At 41.3% G+C, this 13,461-nt stretch overlaps 1 protein-coding gene across 1 annotated transcript in view; it reads left to right on the top strand.

Annotated features, from left to right (window-relative positions):
• The window catches only part of MIDEAS (mitotic deacetylase associated SANT domain protein), a 53,769-nt gene extending 40,800 nt beyond the window's left edge, over window positions 1–12,969 (top strand). The window contains exons 8-13 of the mRNA XM_063117641.1: window positions 829–904; window positions 4,523–4,611; window positions 6,120–6,269; window positions 6,555–6,755; window positions 8,320–8,537; window positions 11,978–12,969. Of these exons, the coding sequence (XP_062973711.1) occupies window positions 829–904; window positions 4,523–4,611; window positions 6,120–6,269; window positions 6,555–6,755; window positions 8,320–8,537; window positions 11,978–12,203 (960 nt within the window). The 3' untranslated portion in view covers window positions 12,204–12,969. The remainder of the gene's footprint in view (window positions 1–828; window positions 905–4,522; window positions 4,612–6,119; window positions 6,270–6,554; window positions 6,756–8,319; window positions 8,538–11,977) is intronic.
• The last annotated feature ends 492 nt before the right edge of the window (window positions 12,970–13,461 follow it).

Raw genomic sequence — 13,461 nt, 5'->3', positions numbered from 1 at the left:
AATAAATCATGTTTATTACAATGTCCAAGCACAGCTCTTGCATGTTAACTTCAGCTCCTTTCCTGTAAAGTTGAATTAGAGCTGAGAGTATTCTAACCTGTAGCATACCTAAATCATGAGTGTTAAACTTCAGGCTCTTGGGCCCAGTCTGGCCTGAGGGGGTTCCGCCATTGGTCACAGCCCTTTCCCCTGGCATCACCCCTTTCCTCTGACTGCCAATCGTTTGGTGGTTCCCTGGCTTTTGCACAGTAAATTTCTCATTCTAAAAGGCTGGAATGCCTTTCCTAAGGTATGCTTTACAGTGGATTCCTGCACTGAGTGGGGGTTGGACTCACTGGCCTTATAGGCCCCTTTCCAACTCTGCTATTCTATGGTTCTATGATTCTAAGGCTTTGTTATTGGCAGTAAGAACTGGGGGGTGGTTTGCCTTCAACCCCAACCACCACTGAAATGCAGCCCCTTCTCCTATATTAAATTCAGCTCTCAGGTAGAAGAGGTTTGACACCCCTGCTCTCAATAAAAAAGGATGTGTGTGTGTGGCAAAAATGAGCTTTGGCCAAGGAAGATTATCCCATTATATCTACTTCAGGACACCTTGTTTTTGCTAAGCGGACTTAAATGTGTCTAGCTCCCGGGCCACCTACCTCAAACGCTTAGTTACAAGGATGAATAGGCAAACATTATTCGCTCCGTGCATTCTTAGCAAAGTCGACTTTAAATATATCACTGTAGTAAACAATAAAGATTGTGCCTGGTTGGTGACAGTGGGCTTGTTCAGGTTTTACTGTTTGTCATGAAACCTGTTTGTATCCCCCCCCCCCCCCCCAGGCTGCTCTGACCAAATTGCTGCTGAAGAGATCTGTGCGGTCACCAAGCCACCCACTGGCAGACTATCACTACACAGGTATGCTGACCACTAGGAAGTGAGCATTGCTACTTCTGTTTCCTTCCTTCTTGCTCTGATGCTTGCTATTTAGGCATAAGATAATTTTAGTTCTGTCTTGGAGATGCTTCCGTCTGCTCCTAATACTGGCAGCAGTTGGTGACAATAGGAGCTTTTGAGATACTATTTCTCCAATTTTACCTGGGTGCATAATGAGATTGTTACGAATCTCAGGTTCTTTCCTGCTTCTCTTGCTGCATAAAGAATTGTGGTATCTAACTGATGGATCCCTGATTTATTTGAAAATGGGCTTTGTCTTTACCCTGGACATGTAATTACTGAGCGAGCTAGTTCAGTATCAAGATTCAGGGAGATCACATGGTCAAATAAACATGGTGGGTTGGATCCTGTGTTACACAAGAGACTGCAGTCCAGAGGAGGCTCCCACTGGAAGAAGTCCAGGGAGAGGGAGAGGAAGCGGCCAAAATTGCCTCCCTTTCTGGCAGCAGGAGCATCTCATCAGCAGGTATTTGGACAGCAGGAAGAGGCAAAGCCATATAGGATTATGGTGATTATTTGTTCGCTTCATTGTGAAGATACTAATAGTATAGGATGTTATCAAGCACTGTTCTAATTCAGTAGTTGTTTCTTTGTACTTGTTTTTCCATATGGAACCAAATTGCTTTCATCCAGTCTGTTTTTAGAAGTGATGCCAAAATTATCGTTTTGTATCTTGTGTGTGTGTGTGTAGGAACATAAAAATTATGAATCATGACATGAAATAAAGGAAATGGATATTTTAAATTGAATTAGTCCTAAGTATAATTCAAATTAATTACTGTATGGGCATTGTCTGCTTTCTTAAACTGAAAGGTCGACATCTTACCATAGAGAAAAATGCTTTTCTGCTGGAGACTTGGCTCTTCTGCAGTAGAAAAGGGAAGTAATTGCTAAAGCCACAGTCGAGGTGTTCATTTTTGAACTACTTTATGAAAGGAAAATTCTTGCCATACCCCACACTGGCTGGGGAGACTTTATTCATTACCGGGTTTATCTGTAGCCAAAATCTCCCAGATTTTAAAAAAATGGTCCTAAAATTCAAAAGAAGTTAACAGGTACAGGAAATTAATTAAGTGTCTTGTGAAAGTCTCATGACATAAAAATGGCTTTGAGGAATACAGTAACTTCCGATTTTGGGGACTCTTGTCATTAATTTCTTTCCATAAGGGACCAAATATTATATTCCACTGAGGTTGTGAATACAAAATGAGAGTGTAGGAGAAAATTGTAGCATGTATAGTTGTTTCTGGAAATGCCATTTTGAGCAGCTGGCCCCTTCGTTATATTGCCAGCTTCTTTTGCAACTTGACTCAGTTTACGATGTGGAACGATGGGCTGCCATTTGACAAAAACAAGTCTAAAGCCCCCTTAGGCTCATGCAATTAGCATCACAGTTCTTTGGATTATTGCCTTACGTTTATTTTATATATAACGTGCACTAGCATACATGGTTTGGGTCCAGGCTACCTGTGGGATCACCTCCTCCCATACAATCCGCCCCTCATACTCAGATCCTCTGAGAAGCCAAAATTAAACTGACAAGTATTACCCAGAGAACCTTCTCTTCTGCTGCTCCCAGACTGTGGAATGGCCTGCTGGAGGAGACTCGTCAACTTAAAAGTCTTTTAGCATTTAAGAAAGCTGTTAAGGCTGATCTCTTCTGGCAGGCCTACCCAGTGGAATTTTAAAATATTTTAGAATGTTTTTAGGATGTTTTAACAATGTATATTATGTTTTTAATCAATTTTAAATATACTTATTGTTGTTCCCCGCCTCAATCCAAACGAGGAGGTGGGTAAGAAATAAATGTATTATTATTATTATTATTATTATTATTATTATTATTATTATTTGCACAGCCCTTCAGATACAAATATCCACATTCATTTACGTACAAACCAGTTAGAGGTGGCAGTGTGGACCAATCTGCAGTGTGTCAAATTGTTGAAAGCATGCAGTTTGAGCACCTTTAGAACTTACCTGCACTGGTTCTGGCTGTCTTCCTCTGATCTCTTAACTCTTGCATTTCTCCTTAAACACTATCCCCTTTGCCCCACCTCTCTTGAAATGATTGGCTAATCTGCTGTGAGGTCACTGTGGAACTTGGTTGGTGGATATGTCACTGCCCCTGTTGGCTTATCAGCTGCTCTGATGTCCCTAAAGGATCTGGGCAGCCTAGTTTAATGCTTCAGTGCACTCGGGAGACCCTAGAATATCGAATTCTATCATCTCTGCTTTAAGAATAACAGCTTGTTTGTACAAATCAGCTCAACAGTTTTGAAGCCAATTTATGTATGTGCAATATGCAATACAATAGTAAATCCTGTTTACATTCTGTACGTAAGGACACATCCCTAGCTGCCACTTCCAATTACTTTCGTCTCAATCTAAGGCTAGTTTGGGCATGAAGAGGAAATCACACAGCATTCCATTCCAGCTGTGGTTTGGCTTGGCATCCTCTCCGTTGAAATGTTGGTTGGTGGCATACAGGAGGCTTTGCATTGCGTGTTTCAAATATTAATCATGAAGCCTTTTGCACTATCTGTATAAAGTTCAATTTTGTATCTGTTGCTGTCATCGATACACATACCTATGCCTGAGACAAGCGTTTTGAGTATACAGAATTATTATTTTTAAAGTAATTCTAAAAATTGGGGGCTGGTGGGTATATGTTCAATTATATGATGGGCAGGCTACAGAGCAATCCTGAGGGCAAGGAGCCCTATCGATGGAGCACTCCAATCTGAAGGCTGCATCCTGTTGTAAGCCCCGCCAGGCTCTTGTTGGCAGGGAGATTGGAATAGCAGAGGATTTTTCTTTTGCCTCTCCATCCTCCAAAAAGGGAATTTCCATTAGTCAGGCCTCAGGGCCTATCTAACATTCCCCTTGTATCCTTGACCACTCTCTGCCTGCCCAGTGGTACACCCCCAACACTTCAATTTCTTCCCCTCTGAGTTCCAGCCTCATAGAGGATGCCACTATAGAAACCTCTGCAATGGCTGGGAGGACCCAGAAAGGGGGTTCCAACTTTGGGGGGGAAACCCTCAGAAGTTGGAGCTCTGTTTAAGCCCTCAGAAGGGGTTTTCTAGACAGTCTTAAGGTCTATGGAATATTACCTAGGGACCACCACCATCATCATCATTATTATTATTATTATTATTATTATTATTATTATTATTATTATTTATTGCATTTGTATACTGCCCCATAGCCGAAGCTCTCTGGGCAGTCCACATAAGATAAAAACACTTAAAAACAATATACAAAGATTAAAAAACCACAAAAACAAGCAAAATACACATACAACCATAGGATTGTTCTGTTAGTAGATAATTAGCTAAAAAGAGCACAGCATTGGAATTATTTTTTAATGAACTATAATATTAGCATACCCCTGTCAAGGGGCGTGAAGTGGGATTTACCTACAAAAGCTCTCTGAAAAACATGTTACATAGGAATAATAACTTCAAATACAATTCAAGCAAGATGACAGAGGTGTTTAGGAGATACAGCTGGAATAAAGCATTTCAATGTTTGTGGAGAATAAAAAGGAATGAAATGGAATTGTGTTCTTTTCAGGATCAGATAAGTGGAGTGCACTCGAGAAAAAGCTCTTCAATAAAGGAATTGCTATCTACAAGAAAGACTTCTTCCTGGTTCAGAAGCTTGTGAGTTGTTTATCATTTGCCCAATGCATTGCAAAAAAATTGATACGGACAAAGAGTCACGGGCTGGTTGGCCATCGTGTTTACTTCATACTGGTGCTGAGCAGTTTCGTTATATAATGCTACTATTTATTTATTTAGTACAATATAAAATTGAAATGCTAATGATGGTTCAGACAATCATATCTCGGCTTTATAAAGAGAAATATGAGCAGGCAGTTTGGGTGTGGGCTCAGCTCCTTCACTCTTCCTTCAGCGATGAGCGCAAACAAACTAGAAAATCTTCAATTAACTATAGTTTCCCTGTTCTGTCTGAACTGGCAATCTCTCGTTAATTGTTTTGGGACAAGCCAGGTATTAAGCCAACTTCACACCATGGGTTAATATTATCCTGGCTTGTCCCAAAGCTTTTAACAATTGTTTTCTGTTGCAGATGAAACAGCGAACTTTTCTTAACTGAAGAGTCCCTCGTTGATTGTTTCTGTCGCTCACAGAAAGGGAAGAGGAAAGGCGCTGTTCATATCTCAGCTTATTAAGCTGAGATATGAATGATTAGATGTGGCTAATATCACTTCATGGGCTGAATTTTCTTTGCATACAGATCATCTCTGCATAGGGAAAGCCTGCAATAGTGTTCAATTACGTAGTGCAGTGTGAGAAAAAATATTTTGCTTTCATCTGTGTAATGACAAAATAAAGTCACATGTGACAAAGTACATAGTTTCTCTGGACACTTCTCTGTGGAGGAAAATTAGAGATGAAGCAGCCGTCAGAAATGTAATTGTTATGAACACAAAATGGGTTGTTCCGGAGTGTAAGAGCTGGAAATAAACACTTCAAAAATATTGGGGAAATGAAAGAGAAAAGTGGAAGATGTGTAATTTTGTGAGCATCTATTGGTCATCTTGTTCTCAGGATGTCTTAGAACATTATGCGACAGATGGAAAGAAGTCATGATTAAAAAATTGTAGAGGAAACCCATTGGGGGAGAGTTGAAATCCTGGATGATTTTACTTCGATTTTCCTTTCTAATAGAAATTGTACTTTATTGTTTAGAACTTTTGTTTTGTGCCTCAGCCTTTGGAATGGGCCAGAATAAATACATGAAAACAATACATTTTTTAACTAAGTCTATGACTAATCTTGATCAAGCAAAACACCAGACAGTAACCCCCATCCAGGAAATTGCATTGCCGTATGTACCCACTGGAGCTTCTGAATGTCCTCCTCTTCCTTCATCCCCATCCCTGATACTTTATGACAACTTCTCAAACCCCGGAAGTGTCAAAAATAGTAGAAGTCAGGTCATGCTGGGCACACATGGCAAACCTCAAGAATAATAGACCTGAATTAAGTCTCAGGATTATGGACTATTATTTTAAAGTACATGAATGTGCCCAAGGGGGGTAGGAGTAAGTTTGTACTTGTGTACAGAGAGTAATGTAATGTAACTTGTCTTTTTCCCCCTCCTATTTCCTCTTCTTTTCCTCCCCCCACCTCTAATACTCCAGATAAAAACTAAGACTGTGGGACAGTGCGTGGAGTTCTATTATACATATAAAAAACAAGTCAAAATAGGCCGAAATGGGACCTTAATCTTTGGGGATGTTGACGCAGCCACTGAAAGAGCTGTTAAAGATGAAGCTGAAGTAGATATAAAGGTAACATGCTGGATGTTGGCTTTGGCACTAAAATATTATGTTGGAGATCTGTAAAGTTGCACTTAAGGGAATGAAGCTTGAAAACAAAAGTCGTCCATTTCCTTTAAACAGTGGAATGACTAATGGAACTTGGAGAGTTTTTCTAAACATCACGAGGGAGAACTGTTGGAGTGGTGCTGACTGGGCCTATTTTACTCTTACTGAAACTTTGACTAATGACTTTGCATTGAAGTGAGTCTTTCCCCAAAAAGTTCTAACTTGCCTTCCTTTTGTACCCTTACGAAGAGTTCCCATAGGCTTACGCGTACTCTTCCTCCCAGAACATATAATGAAGATTATGAAAACACTGAAGATGAGGATGAAGAAGGAGAAATGGAGGATGAGTTGGCTATAAAAGAGGAAGTCGTAGAAGGGAATGAATTGCATGACAAGAACAGCACCATAACACCTCCCAAACCCACACAGCCATTACACACTGAGAACCAGGTGGGTGTTGAAATGACCTGCGATATGTAATGTATGCTTTACAAGTTTTTTGCAAAATGGATGACTTTTTAGATTTCCTTAATGTTTCTGTGTCTTAAGTTGGGTGTTTTGTATGGTAGGCTGTCACCTGCCTGATGCTGTCAGTCAGAGTCGGGTTTGTGAATGTGGATACATACATTTTATGTCTCAACTAGAGGTTCTTCTTTGTGGTCTCTGTGACTCACACATATGGGTGCAAGTGCATAGCCTATATATGTGAGTTTACAGATGACCACTCAAAGAACCACAGTTGCAGGTAAGCATCCTCTCCTTTGTAATAGCTGTCCATTTTTTTAACGAAGAAACACATGTTTCTAAACTATGGCTGCAATCCTCCCATGGATTTTCAAGATGCTGTGACCTACATACCTGTGGAGACTGTAGACCTCCAAATATTGGAAGTCTTGTGTCGTGTTGCCTCTGATGCTATCACTTTACATGTTGCTAAAACCTGGATATTTATTTGATATATTCTGTAAACCTCCCTTCCCTCCAGGCTGCTCATAGCACTTTTTAGCTTAAAAAACAATTGCTATGACAGTAGTGAGGCACCTCAGGCCTGTGGGCCAAATCCAACCCTCCTGGGGTCCCAGCCCAGGCCTCCAGGGTTTCCCAAATGGCCACCTCTCCTTCTTCCAGCCTCACCCTCTTTCACCTATCGGTCAATTCTTTCATAGTTTCCCAGCTTTTGTACAGTTTTTCCTCCTCCTGAAAGGTTGCAGTGTCTCTCTTGAGGCTTGCTTATTAGAAGCAAGAACTTTAAGCTGTAATACGTTGATACTTTTGGTCTTTTGACCCTATTCAATTTGCTTGTGGGCCAGACTACCGCTGGAATGTAGCTTCTCTGAAATTTATTTCAGCCCTTGGGCTGTGATTCACCTCCCCCACCCACTCCTCTGTAAGATATGATATGATGATATACAGGGAGACATAATTTCTGATTTGGGTTCTACTTGTTGAATTTAGGCATTCATGATTCAAAAGTAGCTTCTTTCCTTTTGCCCAGAAGACAATGTGGAGACAGTACAGATGTAATGGCATGACATGTTTCTGGCAGGCCTTCAAAAACTTGCAGAAGCTTCAGCAGCTTGAGCATCAACAGTCTTCAAGGAAAATTCCATGTAGAAATTATGATAGCAGTCTAGCCTTAAAGTTGTAAAAGCATGCATGTCCGAGATGAATTAAAAAGTGAAGAAAACAGTTGGAAAATTTCCTCTTTATTGGGAGCTTAAAAGAAAACTTTTTAAAAAATTGTTCTTACCTGTTTGTGACATGATTGTTAGAATATTACAGTGTAGTTACCATTTGAAACTTCCCATGTTGCAATTCATTAATGTAATAATTACATATCTAATTACCATGCTTTAGTCACTGGAAACTTTTTTCCATTGGTGGGTGGGCTTTTTTGGCCATTGGTGGCGGTGGTTTTTTAGTTACTGGAAAATCCGTATCTCTGGCTATTGTTTAGCATCCAGCTCATAAGCAATCTTTATCTTCCAACTTGTACTTGTCTTCTCCTGTGAAGGCTGGTAGTCTTCTTATGGAAAGATTCCAGGAACCTGGTATTCCAAGAGGGGCTGAAGCCACAGGCAGAGCTTCAAGAAGAACAAAGGAGACACCCATGAAATATCGGAAGACTTCTCCACCTGCACCGAAGAGAAGAAGAAAGCCCAAACCCAAACAAGAGACTACCAGCAAAGTCCAAAACCAAGAGGAGGAATTTCCATGTAAAAAATGTGGCAGGTAAGAGTGGGAAAATTCAGGTGATGAAGAAAGGTTCTGGTATCCCTTCTGTACAACAGGAAATAGAAAGGATGTGGAATTGAGGAGGTGATAGCTAACACAAGTGGTAGCTGTATAAATAGCTGATTATATTCTTCCAGTTGTAAATTGCTTTCTGTCATAGCAGGTAGATATTCCTTCACTTTTGTATGCATCCTGCTCCAAAGATGCCATGTCCATTCCTGGGAGTTGTCTATTATTATTATTTATTTATTTATTTATATAGCACCATCAATATGAATGGAATGATTTCCATAGAGATGGGCATATGCTTCAGGGAGTATTTCAATAGAAACCTAGATAATTATTTCTTCCTATAGCACTATAAACCAGTTCAGGACTGAACAAGTAGACTTATTAAACATCAGTTGGCCAACTTCAGTTTGTTCGTATTGGATGTCTCAACCAGTCTAGTTGAGCTAGATTTGGAAAAAAATGTTTGTTTCCTGCAGGGATTATTAGGTTAGGAAGTTAAATTCTCTACCAGATGTGCATAAAGCCAATGAGCCATGAGCTACTTATCAAGTGATTAAGGGCACAAAAATGTCCTACAGCTCCCAGCATTCCCCAGCCAGCTATTATAGGAGAATTTTTGTGTCTAAACATGCATAGGATTGCACCCTGAAATGAAGAACATGGAATTGCCAACTAACTATATTTTTAATTTGGAGGCAGTGGTATGTAGCTGACCAAAAACCAAACTGTCTTTTGACCTACAGGATTGCTACCTGGTAATCAGTGCTATTTTCCTATCACTTTTGCACAGATGGAAAAAGAGAAGCAGGCCCGCTAGCATTCCAGGTTCTTTGTTCTTGCATTTGTTTCCGAAGGAACTGTAGACCTAATCTTGAGGGTCAGCTGAGTGTGTTAACCTGCATGTAGATTAGAGGGTATTTGGCAGAAATGATAGTTGGGTTTGCATAAAGGTTTAACAAAATCTAACCAAAGGTGGATCAGTGACTCACAAAAAGGCTAGAAATGGATGAAGAGGAACAAACTGAAGTGAGAAATCCGTAATTAGAAAGCAAATTGCTGGAGGTATTAGGAACCATATACAAATTATTTCAGTCTATGTTGGACATATAAAGAATTCAAGAGAGCTTCACAGACTGGCTGTAATGAGTTTTTACTCCTATGACAATGCACCTGGGAGTATAAATGCAACAAAAAGTATGCACTCGATTCAGTCCTGTTAATCTGTTAGCAATGTCTCTCTGGCTTTTTTCTTTCTTTCAATAGCTGCTCCCACCAAGTTAATGGCCACTTGCGTGCCTCAAAGTAAACACAAGGCATGGGAAAGAACTGTTTTAAGGCCAGACTCTTATCGGTCCAAGCTAGGGTTCCCTTTACTGTTCTGGATATGAAACGCTTTTTCATAAAGTGTGTAACCAAGCAATCTCGGCAAACCCTTGCATAAAATCTATTTGCAAATACATACTGTTAATCAGAACTCTTATTAAATACCCTATTTTATTGTAGAGGAGAAGCAGAATGACATAGCATTATAATTGCAAAATAAAGGATTACTTTAGTTGAATGCCTTTCTGCACTGCTTGACTACTAAGTAGGGCTCAACCTTAGACATTCCAGAAAACTTACTTTCAGTCCATTTCATAAGGTCCAAGATATTACCCTTAGAATAGCATACCTGTCTCCTTCACAGCCATCAGATAGAAACTGTCTAAAGAGAAAACTACCACTCCTGCCTTTAAACATACAGGCTGCGTTCAGACACCACGATAGTCAACGGTGGATTAATAGTCAACTCACAGTTGGTTATTTTGCCTGTACTTCCCACACAATCAGAGAAATAACTAACCATGAGTTGACTATTAACCAATAGTGTGTTGACTCATCTCGCACCCACCCCCTCTCAGTCCTCCTGCCCAAATAGTGGTGCTGGTTCCCCCTTACAATCTCTGCGTGCTGCTCTTTAGAGCCCCCTTTGACAGCTCTCAAAAAGCAAGCCAGGGAGAGAGATACGTAGGGAAGCTGGGGAGGAACCTGGTTTCTTCTGTGGAAGTCAGGATGCCAGGCGTGGGGAAGAGTGGCAAGGATTGCCCACCTCCACATCTACCCCACCCCCATGCCTGGCACCCCCACTTTCTCAGAAGATAAGGGCACAACTCAGAAGAAGCAGCGTGGGTGGGAAGAAGGCTCTTAAAGAGCCACTTCCCAGGGGAATCCCCCTTCATGCTGGGGTGGGGGGACACCCCTTTCCACTGGGGAAACCCTTCCTTCCTCTGCCCCACACTTTCCTACCTCCAAGGAAGCCATTTCCCACAGGTCGAGGAAAGGATTTCTCCCGTGGCTTGACTTTTAAACAACAAGCTGCAGGAGAAATCCTTTTCACCAACCTGTTGGAAAAGGCTTACTTGGAGGCGGGGAGGTATGGGGAAGAGGAAGAAAGGGGTGCCCCAGTGGAAAGACCCTTCGGGTGGCCCCCTACCCCAGCACGAAGGGGATTCTGTTCTGTTTTTTAACATTGTTCTCAGAAGCTAATTTCTGCAAATAAACAATAAAAAAGTGGGAAATTCTTGACAAGGGGGTTGCTCCCACAGTCCTTGGTAAGGGGTTAATTTACCACCACCACCCCATTTCAGGGAAAATTGCAGGGAAGTGCCAGCAAGGTTCCCAGTCTCGTTTTTGTGCAGAAATGGGATCAGGAATATATATATATATATTATTTATTTTATTTTTATTTTATTTATTACATTTCTATACCGCCCAATAGCCGAAGCTCTCTGGGCGGTTCACAAAATGAAAACCATAATAAAACATGGTTTTATATAAAAAAAAGGGGACCCGACCCAATCACAATTGCTGGGAAGAGGGGATGGGCAGTAGCTTGGGCATGCTGGAAAATGGCAAGGGTGCCCCGCTGGGCAAGAGTGGCAGGGGTTTCTGCCTCGCGACTCTGTAGGAACACAAAATTACACATGGTGCCCACCATATGACAGAATAATCAACAACGGTTTATATATAACCAACACTGCACATCGTTGGTTATTTGTGTGGGTTATTTCAGCCAAATAACCCACCATGGGTTAAAAAAATCCCTCCACACGACACAATAACCCACCATGGACTATTTAAACCACCTTGGGTTATTGTGTCGTCCAAACCCAGTCAAACTGTCTCACTTTGGTAACAAGACCATTCCTCTGTGCTTCCTGAGCCAGTTAAAGTTGGACCAGTAGTGAATGACATCATACACTGGTAGCCCAATAACAACTATTATTAATATTTAAATAGAGAAGGATTAGGCAGACTAGATTGTGGCTGGGAACCAAAGAACGATCTTAGCTATGCTCAATGTCTTAAGCATGCCCTGCGCAATTTTTTTTAAAGTGGGTGTCCAAAGTCATAGCATAAACCACTGTGTACGTATGTTCCCACAGAATCTTCTACAAAGTGAAAAGCCGCAGCGCTCACATGAAAAGCCATGCTGAGCAGGAGAAAAAGGCAGCAGCTCTGAAGCTGCGAGAGAAGGAAGAGGCAGAGGCGGCGGCGGCAGCGGCGGCAGCAGCTCGCAGACAAGCTCAGCATGAGGAAAGCAGCGATAGCGGAAGCTCTAGCGGGGGAAGCAGCAGTAGCAGCAGCTCCGACGAAGATGGAGAAGTCTAGCCAAGGGCCCGAAGCGGTCGAGAGTGCAGTCAGGCTGGAGTCTCTGATCCTCGTGATACTTTTCCATCTGTACCTGTATTGTTCCTCCAGCCCTCTTGCTTCCACTTCCTTCCTTGCCTTGCCTAACAAAGACTGAGTTGAACTGATGGATTTTAAAAGAAAAAGTGTGACCTTGAAATTTCTATTTTTTAAAGAAAAACCAAAATTTTATGAATAACATTTATTTATAAATAACTGTTTTAGTACCTAATTATGGAATGGAATTCGGTTTTCTTTCAGTTCAAGCCACCATGGCATCTACATTTGAGACAGAAGTCTGCTGAAGCATCTGGACATTGATACAAGTGACTCTGGGAATTTTACTTCGAGAATCCATACTGTTTCCTTTGACTACTTCCTTCTCTTGTCTCCAAATTTTCTTTGTTACTCAACATTCACTGACTGTCTCAATCCATTTAGTTTAGGGACAGATTCCAGATTCCTGCAAATGAGCACGGGGTTGGACTCAATGGCCTTGCAGGCGCCTTCCAACTCTGCTATTCTATGATTCTGTGTTTTCTGTCAGTCCTACCATATGAGAATTAATTGTCCACAACAGGTCGGTATCCTTCTGGTAGTGATCAGTGAACAGCCTTGCTGGGAGACATGTCTTTTTACACACAGGAAGCAGTGTAGCCAGTATTCATTCAGTCTCAGAGCTGGCCCTTCACTGTTGAATTTGGAAATGCTACGTAGGGCTGACCATATTTTTGTACACTTGTTACAATTAGAGGCAAGGGTTGTTGGTGAGACCTCAATGACCGGGATGTTCATAGCTCAGTGGAAGAACAAATGCTTTGCTTGCACGAGGTGTCAGGTTCGATCCCTTGCATTTTTAGTTAAAAGGTTCTTTGGCTGATGGGATTGGGATAGACGTTTGCCCAAGACCTTGGAGGGGTAGTGCCAATCTGTATAGATGGTGATGGGCTAGATGGAGCAGTGGTCTGGCTCTGTGAAAGGGAGCCACATATACAAAAGTCACAGCTGCTGCAATGTATATGCTAAGAAGGTGTTCGAGTGGATGGCTTGAGGTTCCACCGTAAAATTGAATTGCTCTGTAACCAAAAGAATCTGGGCATGGAGTTGTTTTTCAATTCTAGTCAGTCTTCCCACAAAAGATTAGCCAGCCAAAAAAAAGATGCCAGTATTAAAAGTTGTGTTTGTCCTTTAAAAAAAAAGATTATGAAAGCCATCTGAGAACACAGGTTAATTTGATTGA

This window comes from Elgaria multicarinata, chromosome 2 (assembly GCF_023053635.1).
Source record: "Elgaria multicarinata webbii isolate HBS135686 ecotype San Diego chromosome 2, rElgMul1.1.pri, whole genome shotgun sequence".
In the NCBI taxonomy this organism is placed as follows: domain Eukaryota; kingdom Metazoa; phylum Chordata; class Lepidosauria; order Squamata; family Anguidae; genus Elgaria; species Elgaria multicarinata.
This window is presented reverse-complemented; position numbering and strand designations above follow the sequence as displayed.